At 37.1% G+C, this 25,199-nt stretch overlaps 2 protein-coding genes across 3 annotated transcripts in view; both read right to left on the bottom strand.

The window, feature by feature from the left end:
• The window catches only part of timeless (timeless circadian clock), a 42,220-nt gene extending 39,205 nt beyond the window's left edge, over window positions 1–3,015 (bottom strand). For both annotated transcript variants that reach the window (XM_056468186.1, XM_056468187.1), the window contains exon 1: window positions 2,851–3,015. The gene's annotated coding sequence lies outside the window, so the exon portion shown is untranslated. The remainder of the gene's footprint in view (window positions 1–2,850) is intronic.
• Window positions 3,016–16,854: 13,839 nt separating this feature from the next.
• Window positions 16,855–25,199, bottom strand: part of cpne5b (copine Vb) — a 210,742-nt gene continuing 202,397 nt past the window's right edge. The window contains 2 exon segments of the mRNA XM_056468243.1: window positions 16,855–17,837; window positions 20,915–20,988. Coding sequence (XP_056324218.1) covers window positions 17,649–17,837; window positions 20,915–20,988 — 263 coding nt within the window. The 3' untranslated portion in view covers window positions 16,855–17,648.

The raw sequence follows: 25,199 nt of genomic DNA, 5'->3' as shown, positions 1-25,199 counted from the left end.
AAAAAATAGTCTAAATATGCACACAAACACACATATTATGTCAGGACAGAAACAGCACAGTGGAAATGATTAATATTTAACTTTTTACTTACAGATTTACTCTTGAAACTCAGTCATTGTACTTTTAACTGTTATTAAAATGTGTATCACCTAAACCAGCAGATCTGTTAGTAAAAGCTGTTGACTTCAGCATAGAAAGATTTTACGAACAGACATACCAATCTCTTAGGTTGTAATCTTTAGGGTTAAGCTTTTACTTTCTACTATTTTGCCTGCAACTCCCAGGTGAATATTTTTTTGACCTTTTTCTACAAAATGACAGATTTGTTTTACTTAAAAAACACTTCAGCATCATCAGTATCTCAAATTTTAGCTAGAAAAATGTCTGTAGTTTGGTTTATTTGACATGGAATGACCCTACATTTTAATTAATTACTTTATTTATTTATTTATTTATTTATTTTTCATTACATTTTGTCTAATCATCCCCAAAAAAAAAAAAAAAAAAAATACAATTCACTCAACTACATATTTGAATTATTATTTAATTTGATTAATAAATAAATAATAACTGTGGAAGTCCATTGTTTCTGATTGCATAATTGCAAGAAATTACAAACTGTATAAATCATAATAACTATTATTAATCTTGTATAAAATTGATGTGTGATGTATAATTTAAGGCGGATTGAAAGCTAAAAATGGCTTGTGCAGATGTGCATAATTATTGAGCAGGTTTTGTTTTACAGAGAAATTGGGCCAAAAACAAGATGTAATTCGCATTTAATAGTCAAAAAATCTATTTTTTTGATTTTATGATTTTGATATTCAGTCTCAAAATCAATATCACTACTCTTTAGTCTCTCTCGGAGTTTTCCTCCCTGCCTACAACGTCTCCATAGGAAGAGATATTTAAACTGAATGCTCATATGAATGGGATCATTTCTAAGATATATGCAATTATTTTATCAAAGGACAACTCTTATTACATTAAAGCTATCAGGGCCTGGGAAGAGGAACTTTACTTAGAGTTTGAAGATGACTAGTGGAGTAAAGTATTAGACAATGTGTGCACCTCCACTTCATGCGCTAGACTTAGTTTTATACAATTTAAAACAATTCACAGAGCTCATCTCTCAAAGGCCAAACTTTCTAAAATATATCCCAATGTTTCAGATATGTGGGATAAATGTAAACTTTCACCATCTAACCTTTGATGATATCATATGTCAAAGTCATATGTTTGTATTTTGTCCCAAGTTGCAAAACTATTGGATTACTTTCTTTAAAATTGTTTCTGATATTCTGGTGGTCAAATTAGCTGTTTGCCCTTTAATTGCTATTTTTGGTGTTCCCTTTCAGTGTCAGCCTTTAAACCGGAGACACGCTGGCATTGTGGCTTTTGCATCTCTTCTTGCTAGGCGCAGAATACTGTTTGTCTTGGACCTCCCCCACAACCCCCCTCTACTTCATTGTGGCACAAAGATTTGGTCTGTATGAATGTATAGTTTGTAATTTTTTTCTGTATTTGTATTTATTTTATTATTATTTTATTCATTTTTAAATTTTATCTTTTTTTATAGATGTTGATTGTTTTATTTGGGGATTGTTTTGTGGGTTGTTGTAAAATGTAAAACGCTATTTGAAAGAATAAAAATTCCATGATAAAAAAAAAAAGTCTATGAGAACTGGACATCTTGTAAATATGTAATTTATCAAGTGAACAATTATTATTTTTCAGTAAGAGTTACATCTCATTTTTAGGTAATTTTACCTGTAAAATAATTGCAACTTACTAATAATTACGCACATTTGAAAAGAAGCTATTATCAAAATCAAGATGCATTAATGTAAAAGCCGCAAACAAATGAATTAAAAGTAGTAGAATAATTAAATAAACAATACATTTTCCAAATCGAAATGTTCACTTTGTTCACGTTTAACATGTTTTGACAGTAAAATAGTTTAAACGAACAATAAGCTGTATAGTTTTTCCTTGCTCAGGAATAAAATCAGCATTTAAACCCAAAACTTGAAAGAAATGAAGACTCCTTGTGATAATTTTAAATATTAACTACAATTACATTACATTTATATACATTTTATCTCCATCTTGATCATTTTGGCCATATCATCAGGCAATACAAACATGCCTTCGAAAATACATTAGCAAACACTTGCTTTCAAGGCTCTAAACATTTATTAAAAATAACACAAAAGCATGCAAATCACAAAAGTTAAAGAGCAAATATCATAAATGAGAAAGATTATTTTAAACGGTGATGATATTTTGGCCTTTACAACTAACTTGTCACTTGAAATAGTACCAAAAACCAGTGTTGGCTTCCACACAATTCCTTAATGTTGTCCCAACACAAATTTGAGTTAACTTAATTGTTTTTTTTACAAATTTAAGTGGACTGAACATAAAACAATTAAGCTGTCCACAAAAATCTCAAGAATTGTGTTGATTTAGCTCGTTTTAAGTAAGTAGTTTGAACAAGCAGCATAAAATGTATTTTTTGAGTGCTCAAATCGTACTTAAATATACACAGTCGTGTATCCTAAACATTTTGCGCTTTTATGACATTAAAAATATGAAAAACATAAGCTGCAAATAACATCTTTAAACACAAACATACTAATGACGTTATATACAATATTCTGCAGACGACGGCTGTTTTAACCTCGTACAATCAATCTCTAAAACTTGTTAAATGTATATATGAACTTGTGTGTGTGCAATATGAACAGTGTGTGATAATACGTTATATAAATTAATGTCTAAAAGTATGCTACAACATATCATATTTCTGCGTTATGCTAAATTATAAAGCCAATCATACATACCAGACCATATCAACGATCACCAATCTCTGAAAGCTGTCACATTTAACACTATGGCTAATCTACTGGCTACCAGATAATGGTTTAATAACTCTCATAATTAATCTAAAACTCTGTCCTTATGATTCACCGCGACAAAACATGTAGCTCGGACGGTGGAAGGCGCGCTCATCAGACCGGAAGTGACGCCAGATCTTGCGTACTTAAAGGAGCCACGATTAATATGTCCGACTTTGTTTAAGATCGGTCTGTGATCCCTTGGACTTTGTTCTGATGTTATTGTATTGTTTATTCAAGCAATAAAAAAAGGAAAAAATAATAAATAATAAAAAAATTAATTAAAAAAATACCGCACACGCACACACACACACACACACACACACACGCACACACACACACACAACGGCTAATATGTCTGTTAAGGTTCAAGGTTAGGCAGCAAACTCCATGTCAACTTTTTTCCCATCAAACTTGTTTTGTTTTATTTTGAAATTATGTGAAACAACAACAACAACAACAACAACAACAACAACAACAACAACAAAAATACTACGTAGACGATCACCATATAACATTCATTCACTCATTTTCTTTTCGGCTTAGTCCCTTTATTAATCAGGGGTCGCCAGAGCAGAATGAACCACCAACTTATCCAGCATATGTTTTACACAGCAGATGTCCTTCCAGCCACAACCCATCACTGGGAAACACCCATACACACTCATTCATACACATACACTATGCATGTCTTTGGACTTGTGGGAAAGACTCCCGGAGAAAACCCACGCGAACGCAGGGAGAACATGCTAACTCCACACAGAAATCCCTGCTGAAAAATCCAGCTTAAACCAGCCTAGGCAGGTTGGCTGGTTTTAGCTGGTTGACCAGCCTGGTTTTAGAGGGGTTTTAGTCATTTCCAGGCTGGTTTCCAGCCATTTCCAGCCTGGTCTTAGCTGGTCAGGCTGGAAAATGACCAGCTAAATCCAGCTAAAACCAGCTTTACCAGCCTGGTTTAAGCTGGACATAGCTGGTTTTAGCTGGTCAGGCTGGAAAATGGCTGGAAACCAGCCTTGAAATGGCCAAAACCCCTCTAAAACCAGGCTGGTCAACCAGCCAAAACCAGCTAACCAGCCTAGGCTGGTTTAAGCTGTTTTTTTCTGTAGGGATGCCAACTGACCCAGCCGAGGCTTGAGCCAGCGACCTTCTTGCTGTGAGGTCACAGCACTACCTACTGCGCCACTGTGTCGCCCCTTATTCATCTATTTATTTTTTCTTTTCTTTCCTCTCTTGTTTAATCCTTGTTCTAAACCCTACTAGAAATTCAGCTTAAACCAGCCTAGGTTGGTTGGCTGGTTTTAGCTGGTTGACTAGCCTGGTTTTAGAGAGGTTTTGGCCATTTCCAGCCTGGTCTTAGCTGGTCAGATTGGAAAATGACCAGCTAAAACCAGCTTGATCAGCCTAGCCAGGCTGGGAGCCCAGCCAAAACCAGCTATGTCCAGCTTAAACCAGGCTGGTCAAGCTGGTTTTAGCTGGATTTAGCTGGTCACTTTCCTGCCTGACCAGCTAAGGCCAGGCTGGAAATGCCTGGAAACAAGTCTGGAAATGGCCAAAACCCCTCTAAAACCAGGCTAGTCAACCGGCCAAAACCAGCCAACCAGCCTAGGCTGGTTTAAGCTGGATTTTTCAACAGGGAAAGCATGTGAAACAGCCCTACTTTTGCTGTATAAAGAAACTTGACATGCTTGTTCTTGTTAATAAAGTTAGCTCATAATAACGTAACACTGTAAAGTCTGCTGTAAAGTAAAATGGCCAGCAGAGGACGCCGTTGACTTACAGTTGATGTTTCTTGGCTCTGTTGCTTCGGAATTTTTCTCCATCATTCTCCATCAAATCTAAAGTGTTACCAAAATAAAATAAACATTACAAATTGTGATTTTATGCAGACTTTAAGATGAGCGTCCAGCACTTATGTCAAGTTAGCATTTGGTCAAGATTCACCGGTTCACTCAGAGTCTTATGAGAATAAGCTCAGAAGAGGCTCACAGGTCCTGGTCTCAGATCAGATTTCAGTTTCTGACAGCTGCTCGAGTCCGACAGATGGCATCAAGCCTAAAACTCTCATTAAACAAGTGTGTGTGTGTGTGTGTGTGTGTGTGTGTGTGTGTGTGTGTGTGTGTGTGCGTGTGTGTGTGTGTGCGTGTGTGTGTGCACAGTCTTGTTGATTCAGTGTCTGTCTTTGTATGCAGGACTGACCTTTATCTTCAGCTAGTGGCGCTTATCTTCAAGACACTTTTGATCTAAGATGTTTAATTCCTCGTTCAGATTAAAAAGTAATGAAAAATCATGTTGTGTGAGTAATACAACGTAATACAACACTGCATAAAATAATGTTCTTCTTCTTGGGTTCCAGTTTATACCTGTACTGTATTACTACTGACCCTCTTTTATTGTTCAAACTGACTCCCCTTTCGTTGTGTTGGTGGCTGTTTTTGCCCCATTGACTTCCATTATAATGACATTTTTTGATCGCAAAGCCATGACAGCATATAATCATGCATTCTTGATTGTTGGTGTTTATCCCTGTTGGGAAGAGGTGAAATGTGTCATTTTTACTGTTGATCAGTAGTTGGCACCATTAACCCTTTAGATAGCCCTGTGCAAAAAAGAGTCTGGAGTTCTATGGAGTAAAACAGCAGATTATAGTGTGCGTGCAGTACTATGTTTACTATGTTCTGAGAGCTGAGCTGCTTATTTTGATTTTCTCAGAAATATCAAGGTAAGTGCTCCATTTAAAACCTGGAAACTAAGCTTTTGATATACCTTTTGATGACAATTAGATAAAAATAACTGCATATAAGACAATGGAAGTGTTTTTTTTTTGTACCTTGCATTTATGGACCCCTGAACCATAAAAAGTCATTTTATAATCCATAATAGGGGCTCTTTAACCCTTTAACAGGCATCATAACCACCTGGTTGACCTTTTATCCATAGGTTATCATTATTTTAATTGCTATCTATCAGAGTTGTGCCAGCATATTATTCAATAGAATATGTGGGACAAAAAATATATATATTTTCAAGGAGTGCACCTTAAAGGGTTAAGAAAAAGCTTTAAAAAAGAAAAGAAAAGCTGAGAACAACATCACGTTATTGTTATTTTCTCAATAATGTTGGTTAATATATATTTTAATTCAATTCAATTCTCATTTTCTATTCAGTCAATGCCATTTTTTAATTAAACTCACCGAACGGAAAGTGCCTTGAAAACCTTGATTACTCACTCATTTCCTCAAAAATAATCTAATGCTCATCAGCCTTTCTGAACGCATCTCTTGTCATCTCCAGGAGCTGTAATTGATCTTGCACTGTTCGTTATCTGTGAAGAAGTGCTGAAGGATTCACAAGTGTTTCATAATGCTGGAAACATACAGTGGCTCAGTGGTTAGCACTGTCGCCTCATAGCAAGAAGGTCGCTGGTTTGGGTCCCAGCTGGACCAGGAGGCGTTTCTGTATGGAGTTAGCATGTTCTTCCCGTGTTGGCGTGGGTTTCCTTCGACTGCTCTGGTTTCCCCGACAGTCCATAGACATGCGCTATAGGTGAATTGGATGAACTAAATTGGCCGTAGTGTACGAGTGTGTGTGAATGAGTGTTTCCCAGTACTGGGTTGTAGCTGGAAGGGCATTTGCTGCGTAAAACATATGCTGGAATAGTTGGTGGTTCATTCCACCGTGGCGATCTCTGAAACAGAGACTAAGTTGAAGGAGGAAACATATCGACAGATATGATTCTGAGTTATTTTAACCCAAATTTAGCAAAGTATGGACAAATACATATGTTTGGTTATATTTGGTCCTATAAATGGAATTTTAAAAATTGGGTTTAAAATAACCCAGCACTGAGGCAAATTCTTCAGCAGGATAGCGCTCCTTCTCATACTTCAGCCTCCACATCAAAGTTCCTGAAAGCAAAGAATGGTCAAGGTGCTCCAGGATTGGCCAGCCCAGTCACCAGAAGTAAACATTATTGAGCACGTCTGGGGTAAGATGAAGGAAAGAATCTTGATGAACTCTGGGAGTCCTGCAAGAACGCTTTCTTTGCCATTCCAGATGACTTTATTAATCAGGGATTTGAGTCATTGCAGAGATGTATGGATGCAGTCCTCCAAGCTCATGATGGAGTCAGACACAATATTCATTCTGTTTCCACTGCAGCATGACCACATATTCTATACTGGACATTATTGAAGGTTCAGTGACCAGACTTTTGTATAAGCAGAGTCAGACCTTACTGTCCTAAAGAAATCAGTCAAAATCAAGACAGGATCATATTTTATTGTGGTAAAATAAGCGTAATCTAGAGGCCTTTGCCTTTCATATAAGACACTTCTGATACCAAGTGATCAACTAGAAGTCAAGTTATTATTGGTTGTTCCTAAAACTTGTATATGTGACAAGACTTTTGTCAGATACACTCCACCAACTGCTATTCATTCATTCCCAATCCAGTCTTGAGTCTGTAAAAACTTTTATTAATATTTAGTTAAGGCATTTCAATACAAACCATTTCACAACCCACCGTATGACAAAGATCATGTACAATAGAATCTGTTGGGAGCAAACATGCAAAATAAACAGAAACAGTAAAATGTGAAAATGCTCTCGTTTATGTTGATAATTAAAAAAAAAACGAAATTGAGAAAGAAAACAACATGTATACTACAAGTCGTTATTTTAGATATTAATAATGGCCATGATATGCTGGTTGGCCGTCAGTGCCGCGGATGAAAATAAATGATGATTGTTAAAGGTACACTATGTAACCTCTTTTTTCAGAAATATTGCAAAAAATTAAAGATTGAGCAAATACATTGCGAATCCATCTTCAGAATCATGCTTTTGTCTTGCCCTGAAACACTACGATAAGCTAATAGCATGAGCTTCTATTTAAAACACTAGGACGGACACTAGCTTGCATACATACACTGTTAAAAGTGATTAGTTACAGTACTAAAAACCGAGAAAACACTTTGGTTTCAAAGCAACAAACCTAAAAAAGGAGTAAAGCAATTATAAATGTTAAGTTGACTTGATTTTTTTATAATTATGCACAGATTAACTTAATCATTTTAAAGCAACATGTTTACTCACTTTTAATAATTAAAATCAAACAATCACTTTAAAATAACCTGTTTACACACTTTTTAAGGTAAAGTCAGCAAATCACTTTTCACAGTGTCCATCATTAAACCAAAAGATGCCATATTCATTAAAAAAAACATGTAAGAAAATTAATATCGTATCAGCAAGTGAGAAATATTGACCTGAAATAGTGCCTTTACAAAATGTACATTTTCAGGGTCCATATTAATAGCTAGAGAATGCATATTCAAACCTAAATGGCGCAAATGTGCACCTTTTGAAAAACAATCACCTCAGTTTTTTTATTCGAGAGCATGGACCACACAAACACAAAAGCAGAGTGTACAAGCAAAAACTATACAAGCCTCTCAGCAGGCACAGGACGTCATAAGACGTTAATATTAGGTTAGATTTAGGTCATGATGTCGGGTGACCAAAATTCAATGTCTAGCCAGCATCTAATGACAACCTTATTTTGACGTCCAATAATGACGTCAAATGATGTTAAAATTTTGTTCATTTTAGGTTGTGTTGGACAGTGACCAAAATCCAATGTTGAGTCAACATCTTAAACCAACGTCATATTGATGTCCAATACTGGTATGGCAACCAAAATCCAACGTCTGATAGACGTCATAGTGGTAACGTTCACACAACATAAAGCTGTAACATCATAAGATGTTGATATTTGATTGATTTTAAGTTGTGTTGGAAAGTGACCAAAATTTAACGTCGAGCCAACATCATTAACCAATGTCATACTTACGTCAAAAACTGACATTTATTCGACAGCTTGGGCAACCAAAATCCAACGTCTGATAGATGTCATAGTGGTAACGTTCACACAACATAAAGCTGTAACATCATTAGACGTTGATATTTGGTTGATTTTAAGTTGTGTTGGAAAGTGACCAAAATCCAACGTCGAGCCAACATCATAATCCAATGTCATACTGACGTCAAATACTGACATTTATTCGACAGCTTTGGCAACCAAAATCCAACGTCTGATAGATGTCATAGTGGTAACGTTTACACATTATAAAGCTGTAACATCATTAGACGTTGATATTTGGTTGATTTTAAGTTGTGTTGGAAAGTGACCAAAATTCAACGTCGAGCCAACATCATTAACCAATGTCATACTGACGTCAAATACTGACATTTATTCGACAGCTTTGGCAACCAAAATCCAACGTCTGATAGATGTCAGCAGTAACGTCCACACAATGTCAAGCCGCAACATCATTAGATGTTTATAATTGGTTGATTTTAGGTTGTTTCGGAAAATGACCAAAATCCAACATCATATTGATGTCAAATACTGATATTTATTTGTCAGCTATGGCAACCAAAATTCAACATCCGATAGACGTCATAGTGGTAACATCCACACAACATCTAGCTGTAACATCATTAGACATTGACATTTGGTTGATTTTAGGTTGAACATTGACGTCGGCCTGATGTTGGGTGCTGACATCAACCTGATTTTCATTTCCAAACAAAATGCAACATCCCCATGATGTTGGAGTACAACGTCAATCTGACATCATGTTGACGTCCTGTGCCTGCTGAGCTGTAATAAACCCTGAATCAACATTGACTTGGCTTAGGATTTAATTCTGACCCAAAATGCCTCTTACTTGCTCAACAAGTAAGATATGTTATGTTGTCTTGTAGCTCGGTGACACGTTTGTTGACTGAAGTTATTTCTATATTGTGAGTTGTAGTGCTGTGCTGCATTTATTTTGAAGATTATAAACCTAAAATTCATAAAATAAAGAATGTCTTTAGCTCTGTAGTATGCTAGTACCATTCATTTAAAAACATCAATATTTCCAATAACTTAACAATGGGATTACTTATTGGTGTAGATCAGGGATGGGCAAACTCGATCCTGGAGGGCCGGTGTCCCTGCATAGTTTTGCTCCAACCCTAATCAAACACACCTGCTTGTAGCTTTCTAGTGATCTTAAAGACACTAATTAGGGTGTTCAGGTGTGTTTGATTAGTGTTGGAGCAAAACTCTGCAGGGACACCGGCCCTCGAGGATCGAGTTTGCCCATGCCTGGTGTAGATGATATCTTAAAAAAAATTAATTCCATTTCATTTCATTCCTCCACAACACGCAAGCAGTTTTATTTATTAACCGCCCTGGCCAAAAGTTTCATAGTGTACCTTTAACATATATATTGTATATTTTGTATATATATATAAATATAAAAAAACATCCCAACATACCTACAGAAATAGCAAGAGAAAACAAACCCAATCGGTCCACGAAACTTCAGGCCATACATGCACAAGTATTGTGATGAAAACAGTCTCTACAGTATGTTACATGTGGACGGATGCACGTAACGTATGTGTAACAGGTCCTGTGCCACACACTTCCTGTAAAACACGTATACATACATTCTCTACACTGTCAACCCTATTATTTGCAGAATTTAATGGCTTATCATACATTCCTGGTAGGAACAAAAATAAAAGGATTTTTCTCTCATCTGTTTTTTACAGCATCGTCTAGAGAAAGGGAAACAAATAGATCATTTAAAGTGCTCCTGTAATGTTTCAGAGAAATGAGGAAAAATGGAAGATTGTAAACTTTTTTGTTGGTCCACACTGGAAAACGTAGTAAAACATCACACAAGTGTACTTACAATTCTCAATTCTCGCTGACCACTGCGGTGAAAGTGTGTTCAGTTCAGTTTTAACACTTTGAAATGCAAAAGAGTGCATAGAAAATCTAATAATATAAGAATAACAACAACAGGAAACTCTTAAATGAAATCCATGAAGCTTACTCAAAATTGCATTAATGTTTCACTGTCAAAATTTTTGTGAAATTTAGTAAACAAAACAAAACAAAACAAAACAAAACAAAACAAAACAAAACAAAACAAAACAAAACAAAACAACTTTTAGTGACGCGTCTTTTTCGTTCTCCAATCAAATGAAAGCAGAGGCGGGGTTTCCGTTGAAGTGACAGCAGTGTTTGTGTTGTCAAGACAACTACCGAGACTTTTAAAGATTGGAGAGACTAGCGGTTGCTGTTTTGAGTTATCCGGAGCTTTATGACTTCACAAATCTTGAACATCACAATAATATTAAATGTTAAAATTATACCAATACCAACAGCAACACTCGCGCATAAAACACAGGTGATTCAGTTGTTGCCTAGCGACATAAAAAGCACACTGCACTTCTCTTTTTCTTGTCAACAGAAAGGCATTGCGGTGCGCTTCGCATTTTTGGAAGGTAAAAGCGCGTTCGGTGGGATCGGCCCCTTATTCAGTCATTCTTGACTTAGAGTTGAAATTATTTCTTATCTCAGTGTGGTCAGTTTAAGCAGACATAGCAATACAAAAAAAAAAAAAAAAAATCAAGAAATGGTTTTGTTTCATGTTTATACTGTATATGAATGTCAAATTAACCCCTACACAATAGGGTTTATTATTATCATCATTTTACCCAAGAGAAATTTCTTTTATTGGATTTTTATATAAATATCTGACAGTTCACTTTTTTGTTTTTGAGTTTTGAGGTCAGATTGCTTGAAAACCAACGAGAGTCAATTTGAAAATTGGTATTATTATTATTATTATTATTATAATATTTTAACCGGTTACTTTACAATTGTGTGTAAGCCACAATTGCATGGCATGGTAACTTTTTGTCTTAGTGGCTAAATCGTATGATATCATTTGTACAATTTAATATGATTTGCCTAACCCCCAATGACGGTAGGGTTTAGGGGCGGGGTTTGGTGCTACTCCTCCTTTAAAAAAAAAACAAAACATACATACATACATACATACATATATATATATATACATATATACATATATATATACATTTTATATATATATATATATATATATATATATATATATATATATATATATATATATATATATATATATATTAGGGTGTTTTCCGATATTAATATTCATTCATTTTCGTTTCGGCTTAGTCTCTTTATTCATCAGGGGTTGCCACAGCGGAATGAACCGCCAACTTATCCAGCATATGTTTTACACAGCGGATGCCCTTCCAGCTGCAACCCAGTACTGAGAAACACCCATACACTCTAGCATTCACACACATACACTACGGCCAATTTAGCTAATTCAATTCACCTGCACTGCATGTGTTTGGACTACGGGGGAAACTGGAGCACCCGGAGGAAACCCCCGCGAACACGGAGTGAATATGCAAACTCTACACTAAAATGCCAACTGACCTGGCCGGAATTCGAACCGGCAACCTTCTAGCTGTGAGATAATCGTGCAACCCACTGCACCACCGTGACGCCCTGAAGAAATAATATTTTGAATTCAATGTTCTGTAAAGGAAAATAAAACCGGACAGCGATGCAGTCATCAAAATGCATGACATGGCTTGCAGCGATGATGTTTACACTGCTGTCAGATCTCCGATTATGGAATATGCAAAAAGCTTGAACCTCTTTTGTGTGCTTTTCTAGATAGCATCTCATGTGCTAATTCACCAGATCCAAGCTTTTTCAGCAGATATTACAAGAACAATGGCATCGCTGCCAGTAAAAAAAGAGGGAATTAATGTCACTGACTTTACAAATAACAAAGAACTGATGAATAGTTTAAAAAGCATCCAGTTCCTTTTAAATAAAGGTGATTAATTTGAAGCCACTGAAATGCCTGAAGACAATTGCGGTGTGATTTCAGAGAAATATCCTATTCATCCAACATCAACGGCTCCCGTGGATATCTCTGAACCCTCTTTGCGATGTAAACATGCTTTTTATTGCAAATTATTCACTTGTAATGTTTTACCACTTTTCCCAAACCAAAATGAGGCAGCTAGGCTTTTAGTTAAGTGTGAAACGGTCTTATAATTACAAAGAGTGTGTATAAAACATCCTAAAACGCTAGATTTAGAAAATGCTCCCCAATGTTGGATTGATTTCCGTGTAATGGAGGTCTAACCAAGCCTCTGCGCATTAAAATCCTTAGATGATATGCATAGTCAAACTAGTTTTGGGCATCTGCACAGGGTGTCATTTGGGATGAAGGTTTAGCAGCTTGGTTTTGTGTCTCTTTAAAAGTAGTAATCTTTCCAATGATTATCTTGAGGGCTATACATTTTTTATTAACGTGATATATGCAATGCTATCTCACGGCAATTCGTAACATTTTATGAAAGCGTACAATCTAATTCGTACAATTTAGATTTGCTCATCCCCCAATGATGGTTGGGTTTAGGCATGGGGTTTGGTGCCACGCCTCCTTTCAAAAATCGTACAATTTCATATGACTCGACCACGAAATTCGAATTCGCCTGAATTAGCCATTAAACTAACAAAATGTAAAATAGTTACGTTGCCTCATGAGATCAGGCTGGATATATGGTGTTTAAAAAATGATTGGTTAATCAATCTGAAACAAAACGTGTAATTTAATCGAACACGCAAGCAAATAATAAAAAACTGGAGAAAATCAACTGATTTAAAGGTGCAGTCTGTAAGATTGATCACCTAGTGGTTGATCTTGGTATTGCAGTCCAATTTCAAAATATTTATTTTGATTTGTTTATGTTTTTTTTTATATTAATATGTTTTTTTTTTAATCCAGCCCCTCCTCTTCTGATTCGACGCAAACTTGGGTTGCCAGATTGATTCTTTCACTGCAAGCTGCTCAGCTAATGTTTATGTTTGTAATATTTATGTTGTTTGCTAATTAAAAATGACCTAATGTGGATTTTAAAAACTCTAAAGCTGCGGTCACACTGGGCTTTTCCTCCCATAGACTTCCATTCATACGCACGCGAATGCGTCAGACCGGAAACGCAAGGTCATGCGTCAAGTTTCGCATGTCGCTGCGGTGCAAAGTTCAAGCTTGGTGAACTCTGACCTGCGAAATCGCATCATTTGACTGCGTGAGACCAATCGAGGATCAAAACAGCACCTCTCTGGACAGAAATTTAAAACATGTAGCAAATCTTGTTTAATCCCGCCCCTTTCGCAGAGCCGTACGACAGAATTTCTCCCACACAAAGCCCGGTGTGACCGTAGCTTAAATCTGTGTCTCGTTTTGGAGGTTGCTACTGTCTTCCGGAGGTCACATTTTCGCCTGTACTCGCATACATTGAGTCAGCCTTCAAGACGGAAATGAAATACGCTCTTTTCCGCCAAAGCAACCTGGGGTGCTGAAATACAACTGGCTAAACTGGCAGTGGGCTGGTTATAGAGTCCAAAACAAAGGCTGTGTCCAAAATCACCTACTACTCAGTAGGTACTGCATTTAAATGTACTACTCGACCATTAAAAAAGTACTCTCTACACAGTATGAATGTATGAATGAAGGACATACTACATTTGCAATTTTGTCATGATCACGTGACCTACCCACGTCAGGTGTGGCGCTTCACTCTCATTCATGAATTCTCTCATGAAGCATTATGGGATAGCGTAGCGTCCATGGGATGTGCACTTCAGAATCTTAAGTAGTAGGTCATCAGGGTACTTCTCACATAGTTTTTCAAATTCTATGAATTCGGACGTACTTCTCTGCTCGCAAACTGTTTTTAACGTACTATATAGTATGGAAGTATGCGATTTTGGACGCAGCAAAGGACAATCCGACATGGAACGCACATTTTCACTTTACCATTGTTTTTCAGATAAACAGATATGTCATTTAGCATGTTTCTCAAACATCTATGGTGGTAATATGCTTTACAAGAGCTAAGAACTTACATGCCACACCTTTAAATCAAATTTAATCACTATTTTGAAATTTAATAAACACAAAAATAGGTAATAAAATGCATTAATGGGGATGAAAATGCAGTGATATTTATTAATGTGATTTATTTAATTATTTAATAAAATATTTAATTAATTAAACAGCAAATAAGAATAGTATAACTTACTTTAAAAACACAGACTTAAAAAGTAAAAACAATCATGTTATTTGAAATCAATACAAATTTATTAAAACGAGGTGAACGAGCAAACAAAACAAAATAAAATGGGTGAAACAGGATTGGGATGCTTTGATGCTCTATAGGTTGGCAGAACACACATCTGGAGATAATGTGCAGGCGAAGGTGCAGTCAACAAGGCTAAATGCGCATGGTTATTATATCCAGACAGGACTGTAATGCGCTCCATTACACCATCTCCTCCATTCAGCCCTGTACTGGCGGAGATCAGATGCATCAGGCACTCTCGTTTGATCAAAAGCCTCTCCACTAGATTGAATTGGTGAGCGAACTATGGCTATGGAGTGTGTGACACTAATTCTGAGGGCTTATTTCTGACCACATCACCCGTGTTGCACAAAAAAGCCCCTCTGCATTCCTACAGAAGTGTATGTACTGCAAACAATGATTTTGTTAGCTTTTTTGTTGTTGTCCTGTACAAACGTCTAAACATTCTGATAAATATTTACTTCAGAAGTCGAGTTAGAGTCAATTTAAACTTACCAAATGTGAAAATATGTGCCAGTGGGTTTTTTTTCTTGTTAAAAAAATACAATCATTTACAATACAGTACAAATACAGATCTATTTTTAGAAAATGAAAACCCATTAAATCACAGAAGTGACTGTAAAATTCTGCTTTTCACCTCATATTGAAACTATTACAGCATATCAGGTGCAAAATAGCTTGTTAAATAGGAGACGTTCATATCTTTACTCTTCATATGTACCAGACATTCTCTGGAAAAATAAAAAAATGCTAAAATATTAATAATTTTGAGCTAATTTTAGAAAACAAAAACCATTAAACCACAGAAGTGACTGTAAAATTCTGTATTTTTCCTCCTACTGCAACTATTAAAGCATGTCAGGTGCAAAATAGCTTGTTAAATAGGAGACGTTCATATCTTAACTCTTCATATGCACCAGACACTTTCCTACAAACACTCAGCAAAAACAAAAAAATGCTAAAATAACTTGTTCCTGCCATTGTAATTTGCTCTCTGGGGATTGGAAGTGCTTCTTTTATCTTAATTTGTAAGTTGCTTTGGATAAATATTATGTGTCAGGTGCAAAATAGCTTTTATTAAGTGTTAAATAGGGCACACACTCTTTCCTCTTCGTACGCACCAGACACTTTTCTACAAACACTTTAGCAAAAACAAAAAAATGCTAAAATATTAATAATTTTGAGCTAATTTTAGAAAACAAAAACCATCAAATCACAGAAGTGACTGTAAAATTCTGCTTTTCACCTCCTACTGCAACTATTAAAGCATGTCGGGTGCAAAATAATCAGGTGTTAAACAGGGAACATGCTCTTTTCTCTTTGAATGCACCAGACACTTTCCTACAAACACTCTGCAACCCCACCCCCCCCCAAACTAAATTAACTTGGACATGATAACTTTAAAGAATATATTAATAATTTTGAGCTATTTTTAAGAATCTTGGGTCCATGATGGTTTCAGTAGGCCTTCTGCAGTATTAGTGATGATTGGGATGCAGCTCAACAGATGATTCATGTGAAAAATCGACCTTCTGCCACTTTTCCAAATAATCAACTAGAAGTCAAGTTAGTATTTGCTGCTCTTACAACTGGGATTAATGACTTTTGTCAGGTCACACACACATATATATATATATATATACATATATATATATATATATATATATATATATATATATATATATATATACATATATATATATATATACATATATATATATATATACATATATATATATATATATACATATATATATATATATATATATATATATATATATATATATATATATATATATATATATATGTTTAAATATAATATGTGTAAATATAGTTGAAGTCAGAATTATTTGGCCCCAAAGTCATGTTTCTGCATTAAAATTCTATCAAAATTTAGTGAGATTATATTTAAGATGCCAGTGTGGTCATAAAAATAAAAGGTTTAATTTTCCATTGATAGATATAATTCTTGTACTCAAAAACAGACTTCCTTCAGTGATTCCTGAAGTAAATATTTCTTGATTTAAGAATGTTTAGATGCTGGAAACAAGACTAAAATACCACGCAAGAAAACAATTCAGAGCTGATTATTTCAGTTGTGCTTCAAAACTGACTTGAGGTGTGTGTAAAAATGTGTAAAAAATAATGCCGTTCTCATCACACATGCATGCTTTCCCAAAACCCCGAATGAATATCAAAGAACGTTTCTCCACAAGCGATGCTCAACATAATAAACCCGCACTGACACAGGTCTGACCTGATACCAAATGAAAGCCATACAGATCTAAAAAAAACCAAACGTCACTGAAAACGTGCACACGCTAGTTTACGGATGCGGAGTAAGGTCAAATGTCAGAGTAGGGCACACTTGTCCTGGTACACTGAAACAGTCACGGACAGGCACAAGTTTGAAACCACAAACATCACCTTTCATCATCCTCTCGCCATCTCGTCCACAAAATAAGAAACAGTCACAGGCCAAGATATAGATATTTTGAAACCAAAACAAACAAAAAACGCTGCCCTTGGGTCCATCCCAGGAAAAAATGAGGGCAGAAAAATATAAAGCGCACAAACAGAGACGCCACTGTACCTCGAGTGTCTCGGAGAGTTCAAACACTGGGAGCCGTACCCAGAAGTGAGACCACGATTCCAGAGAGAGAAAGCTGAGTGTGAGGTGCTTAGATCTGTGTGTGGTGTGTGTGTCCTGGAGGTGTGTATGGAGGCGGCGCCGGATTGGGTTTGATTCCTCGGCTCTTCATGTAGGAAATGAACTGGTCAGGAATTTCGGCCAGAACGTCTTTGGCCAGTCGCGCCATACTCAACACGTGGTTCCCCGTCCGGTCCATGTAATCCCGGAACGGCACAAACTGTGAGGGGCAAGAAACAAAGTGCACATTTATTAATCCATCCATCTATCCATGGTAATATCTATCCTTCCATCTATCCGTGTACGGTAATATCCATCCATCCATTCATCCCTGGTAATATCTATCCTTCTATCTATCCATCTATGGCAATATCCATCCATCCATCCATCTATCCATCCATCCATCCACCCATCCATCCATCTATAGTATTATCCATGCAGCCATCCATCTATGGTAATATCCATCCATCCAGCCATGCTATTATTCATCTTTCTATTCATCCATCCATGGTAATATCCATCCAGGGTCAGACTGGGACAGCATTTTCAAATAGGAGAAGTTATTGAAGGTCAGGCTAAAGTGAATAGCGGGTGGGGTGGGTGGAGAAGCACGATGTTTATCTGCATCCATTCATCCATCCATGTATGCTATTATCCATCCTTCCATCCATCTATCCATCCACCCATCGCAATATCCATCCATCCATCCATCTATGGTAATATCCATCCATCCATCCATCCATCCATCCATCCATCCATGTTAATATCCATCCATCTATGGTATTATCTATCTATCCATCCATCCATCCATCCATCCATCCATCTATGGTAATATCCATCTATCCATCCATCTATGGTATTATCCATCCATCCATCCATCCATCCATCTAAAGTAATATCCATCCATCTATCCATCCATCTATGGTAATATCCATCCATCTGTGGTAATATCCATCCATCCATCCATCCATCCATCCATCCATGTTAATAATTATCTATCCATGTATAATAATATTTATCCATCCATCCACCCATCTATGGTAATATCCATCCATCCATATTAATATCCATCCATCCATCCATCCATCCATGGTATTATCCACCCTTCCATCCATCTATACATCCATCCATGGTAATATCCATCCATCCATCCATGTTAATATCCATCTGTCTATCCATCCATCCATCCATCCATCCATCCATCCATCCATCCATCCATCCATGGTTTTATCCATCCATCCATCCTTCCTTCCATCCATCCATCCATGATAATATCCATCCATCCATCCATCCGTCTATGCATGCATCTATGGTAATATCCATTCTTCCCTCCATCCATCCATCCATGGTAATATCCATCCTCCCTTTCATCCATCCATGGTGATATCCATCCTTCCATTCATCCATGGTAATGTCCATCCATCCATCCATCCATCCATCCATGGTAATATCCATCCTCCCTTCCATCCATCCATCCATCCATCCATAGTAATATCCATCTATCCATCATCCATGGTAATATCCATCCTTCCATCCATCCATTCATGGTAATATCCATCCTTCCATCCATGGTAATATCTATCCTTCCATCCAAGGTAATATCCATCCTTCCTTCTATCCATCCATCCATCCATCCATCCATCCTTGTTAATATCCATCCATCCAACCATCCATCGCAGTTTTGATTCTTCAGCAAAACACAGAATAGAATACAGCACACTCAAAAAGCTACTCATTTAAAAGGAGCTAAAAGAACTAAATTCTTGATTGTAACACCTTACTTGTTTTATATTCAATCCACATAAAGTTGTACAAAACTAATGAGGTAACCTAATCCCTTCATGTAGTCCCAGCACAAATCGACTGTGTGGAATCCAGCATTTTTAACAGTGTATCTCTGAACAGAATCAAACTTTTACCCTGTTTACGAATCCAAACAAACTAGTCCCCAACTAAGGCATTGCAATAACAACTTGGCTTTGATTAAATACGATTAAAACCTTCTATTAAAAAAAAATCACAACATGAAAGAAAGAAAAACTAAATGAAAATAAATGAGGAATAAATTCAGCACTTTCCGAGCTTTCAAGAAGAAAAAAACTTGACACAATATTCACAATAGACTGGCATAAAATTTCATAAGGCTGTGATATTCAACCCGTCTTCTCCATTACTTTCTAATCAAAGAGTCCTGAAAAAGTTGTTGTCATTATCGCTTTTAAATTTGATGGTAAAATCCATTATTAATATGCAACAATAAAAGAGTAACACATTTTCTGATCATTTCAAAAAGATCATCTGACACTAAATACAATATTCATTTGTTAGTATATTAAATTTAAGGTCCCACTTTATATTAAATGGCCTCAACTAATTTGTACTGATAATTTATTCCAATGTACTCATTGTATAAATACATGTTTTACACTCTACTTATTCTTGATTAAATTCCTGCACGTAATTACATCTCTAATTAATTTCTCTAATTACCTTTATAATTACACTGCTGACCATCCCTTACACCTTAACCCATCCCTAATCCTACACACACCACCAAACATTTACCTAACCTTGCCCATATGCCACATCAAGAACACCACAAGTGTTCTGCAATACATTATGTACATTAATTCAATTGTATTTCTGTAACTAATTAAGGCCACTTAATATAAAGTGGGACCAATTTTAATTCATTTTGAAGACCCCGTTCAGTGATCACTGCAGTAATGCTTTCCATGCTTGGTGTTATCTAATCCTCCATTCATTCCACCGTCCATTCGACACATATTTGTCATCCTCACATCAACCATCCACCGTTTATACTTTCAATACATCAAACCTTCCCCAAGGTCAAAAATCCATCAATATAAACACTGTTCATTCATCTACCCATACATTCATCCTTCATCCATCCACAAATCTGTTCACTTTATCATCGTTCACATCATCTCTTCCAGCATAAAACAAGGTAAACTTGTCTCAGGAGTGAACTCTCTTCACTTTGCTGCCAGAGATATTCTTATTACTACTAATGACAGGTTGCATTCACAGGGGACCTGCATAATGAATTGCTTTATAATAATGTGGGTTATGGCGTGGAGCTGTTACACGAGGCCTCGGTTCCACAGTGACTCAATCGGTAATTAAAATTCTCACGCTTAATGGATTTGATTGCTGGAAAAAAAGAGACACGGGGTGACAAGTCACAGCTATTTAAAACCTGAACGTTAACATGGCATGCTTGTAGCTTAAACAAGCTTTAAAAGAAAGGGAAAGCAGACTGCTGTACGGAGTCACCTGGACAATGTCTCGCTCTGCTAATTTTCCTCTTGAGGAGATCCTGATGTCGTCGCCATCCAGCTCAACCATAGCTGTGGGGAAAAGACAAGGTATTAAAGTAATTGAATGAGCTGATGATCATAATTTGTGTAAATTTGGTAACCCTTTAATTTGTTAGAAGGCCATTTAATGCTATTTTCAAGAGTTCCCACTTAGATATGCTTGGCGTATGAAGCAGGTTTGGCATGCTGTCCCGGGAGAGAACCCTGAGCTCGGAGATATTTGAGCCCAGGGCTCCCGCCCGGTCGATAAGCATATCAGGAGATCCGAGATCAGGTAGGTCTCGAGAGCTCCCCCTTTAAAAAAGGGAGGAAAAGGAGGAGATGGGGTGGAAGGGGGGATTCTTCCAAACGAAGATAGAGCAGTAGGGAGAAAATGATCCATTTATAGTAAACTAGGATCACTCTGATTGGATTATTACTGATTACAGATGAGCGGCCAGACGTGCTCAATCATATCACGTGCTCCTCTCGAAATTATTTTATGAAACTTCACTTAAAAAGTCACTATTTTGTTTGTTGGGTTATTCAACACAATCTCACGGCAATTCGTAACTTTTTGATTTAGCGGCTAATTCTAATGAATTCCTACGATCTAATTCGTACAATTTAGTACGATTTGCTCATCCCCCAATGACGGTTGGGTTTAGGGGTGGAGTTAGGTGCCACGCCTCCTTTTTAAAATCGTACAATTTCACACGATTGAACTTTTACGAATTCGTACGAATTAGCCACTAAATTGACAAAACGTAAAAAAACTATCGTTTTCTCGTGAGATCAGGCTGGGTTATTCATTTCATTCATTCATTCATTTTCCTTCAGCTTAGTCCCTTGTTTATTAGGCGTTGCCACAGCAGAATGAACCACCATCTATTCCAGCATATGTTTTATGCAGCGGATGCCTTTTCAGCCGCAACCAGGTACTGGGAAACACCCATACACACGCACTCATACACTAATGCTGTGTTCACACCAGATGCGTTACATGCGAATAAATTGCGTTATTCACGGAAAAATAGACACGTAAACATTTTGAGTTTTCTCACTTTATTCCCGCTTAAAATTCACTTCACTATAGATGCGGATTCGTAGGCAGGGCATCTGTCTGATGACTTTAGCTTCATACCGGAGCACCCGGAAGAAACCCACATGAACATGGGGAGAACATGTAAACTCCACATAGAAATGCCAGCTGTCCCAGCCGGGACCCAAACCAGCGACCTTCTTGCTGTGAGGCGACAGTGCTAACCGCTGAGCCACCATGCAACGATTCATTTCCATATATTCTATTTATTTTTTTTATATAGGTGTACTTTTAAAGGAACCCAAAGTTAATGTTCTGAATGTATGTGCTTCTTCATATTATCACATGCTCAACCGTAGCTTTTAGTTGAATGATTGGAATGCGAAAGTTGCAGGAGTATTGTGCTGATAAAGAGTTGAGTCTATGAGCAATAGGATTCTACCAAACAAACTGTTTAGAGCAGGGGTGTCCAAACTCGGTCCTGGAGGGTCGGTGTTTTGGAGAGTTTAGCTCCAACCCTTATCAAACACGCCTAAACCAGCTAATCAAGCTCTTACTAGATATACTAGAAACTTCCTGGCAGGTGTGTTGAAGCAAGTTGGAGCTAAACTCTTCAGGACACCGGCCCTCCAGGACCGAGTTTAGACACGCCTGGCTTAGACCAATGATTAAATACAACGCTTTCTCATCTGTTTGTATGCCTGTATAAAAACTGGCCTTGAAGGACTGCCCTTTGAGCAACCCTTACTGCAAGAACATTAAATGAATCTTCCTGAGTCTTGGAATAATGTTTGATCCTGACAGCGTGATATGAATTCAGTCCAATCTGTCAGGATTGTGATGTTCTTTGTGTTTATATCTGCGTGGTTTCTCTCGGAGCACATGGTTTTTGTTTTGACTGGTTTCCACGTGCTTTGCTGTCCTTGTCGCATCCTTTCCCACCCTCTTGTTATCTCATTCATTATCTCATTATTATTCCTCAGTGCCGTTACCTGTAGCTTCTTCAGCACTCCTCTATTTAGCTTCCTCTTGTTCCCTATCTTAATAAGGCCATCTTGTGTGCTCATTTAATCATTCTGTGTTTAATCTTGTCCTGTCATGTTTTGTCCTGGGGCTTTGGGAGTTCCGTTTTTTTTTTTTGTCTCTGCCAGGCTGTCTACTTGCTGTTACTCTGTCCCAAAGATCTCAGCTCTCCCTGGATCACGTTCACCTATTCCCAGCACGATTGTCAGCTTTCTTGCCAGCTTCTCTGCTGATGGTCGCTCTGCAGAACTGTTTCCAGTATCCTGTCTGTTGCCTTGCAGGACACTTTCTGTTTTTTTGTGGTGTGTTGACGTTTTGGTGCTATCTCCTTTATTTGAGGAATTAACACATGTTTTGTTGATCCCCTGCCATTGAATTTGTCCTGACAAAATGCTCTGACCAAAGATGGATTCAGAAGGGGCACACCAAGTCAGAAATAGGGTAGCAAAGTAGGGCATCCCACCTGGTTAACTACTTCCTAGGAGGTTGAGATCCTGATGGCCCAAGTTGCTAAACTCAATGCCTAGATCAAGGAAATCAGGGGATCACAGATCACGGGCTGCCATTTCCATTGATTACGAGGCAGAACCAAATGCTAGTACTTTACCAACCAATGATGAGGATCCAAACTGCTTTCCCTTCCAAATGCTTTCTGGTCTTTGTCCTCCAGCCACATGGCTTTATCACAGAGGATTCTAAGGTGGTGTTTACATTACTCTCCTAAAGGTAAGGGACCACGACTGGGCTGTGTGGGATGCACATGCTCTATTTTGTGCCATGTGTGAAGACTTCGAGGCTAAGATGGTCAAATTATTTGATCGATCAACCCAGGTTCTCAGTTGAAAGGCTAAATTGGAACGGCTGCTCAATTACAAACTAATCTGGCCAATTTGCCAATTAGATTTGCCAATTTTAGATTTTCTTTTAAGAAGTTTCGATTAGTCCGCCTGTCGGGTTTTGGAGACGTATGCATCACCATATGGGGCATAAGAATATGACGTGTATTAGGATATAACTCAGTTTTTTACCACACTTCATTATTATTGTTCATTTATTAATTTGCTGGAAATTAGAACTGAATTTAGAAATAGTTTTGAAAGAAATCTTTGCGCTTAACAAACAAAATTAAATATGTCGGTTAATGGATGTCTTCAGTGGAGTTAGTACAACACCATTTCCTTACACCACCAAAGTAAAGGAGTAAAGTAAAGAGTAAAAATAAAGTAAAGAGAAAGTAAAGAGGCCAAATGGAGGAGGATCATTCTTTATGTTCGCGCTGCAGATGCTCTGTTTAACTGTTTTCTTGCTAGTGAAGCGTTCAGTTTATCCACTTACAAAGTCTGTCATGTAAATAGCAATTGCGCCATGGCGTGACGCAACTGACTCTTAAAGGGAATGGGAGATGAGACTCTGATTGGTTTTATACATGTTATGCTCAAAACACACATAGCTCATTAGGAGAATAAGCACAACCCTGTTAGACCATGCGCCGAGGCGCACACCGTATTTTTCCATCCTCAAAATAGCAAAAGTGAATTCGGACACACCCTTAATGCTTTTGCATCATGCATTTTAGACTTTGTGCTTAGATCATTAAAATAGAGCCCTAAATCTGAAAGTACATCGTATTTAAAACTATTGATTCGTCAAGGAAAGAGTCGACTCATAGGCGAATGAATGATTCATTTTGTTTTCCTTTTTTTTTTTGCCTGCTAGTATCGACGTCGATACAAGACATCACCAAATAGGTTATATTAAAGTATTCCCGAGAATATAATTTCTTTAAATTTTTGTGCTTGGTGTAAACAGCTCTTTACTGTGTAGATTGAACCTCTTTGGTAAGAACTTTTATTAGAGGTATGCGAAGACTTTTGATAAATAAAAAAGTTTTGCTGTAGATTTGCTGTAAATAACAAACATGTCAAAGGAATGCTTTGCCGTATTATTCTCTGCTAATTTGCTTTATGTGGGTGTTACCTTTAATTTAACATTAAACGTCACACTCCATTTTAACTAAGAAAGAAGTTATAAGGTTACCAACCAAAATATGTCAACGCAAAAGACAAAATAATATATATATATATATTTAAAATTTTCCATTTATCATATGCATAGTTCTGAATTCAATTGAAAAGGGTCAAGCTATGTGTCTCAGATCTATTAAGGCCATCATTTACTCCATATCCTCCTGCTCTAG

This window comes from Danio aesculapii, chromosome 11, assembly GCF_903798145.1.
Source record: "Danio aesculapii chromosome 11, fDanAes4.1, whole genome shotgun sequence".
Classification (NCBI taxonomy): domain Eukaryota; kingdom Metazoa; phylum Chordata; class Actinopteri; order Cypriniformes; family Danionidae; genus Danio; species Danio aesculapii.
The sequence above is the reverse complement of the archived record's forward strand: the minus strand, read 5'-3'. Positions and strand labels throughout refer to the sequence as shown.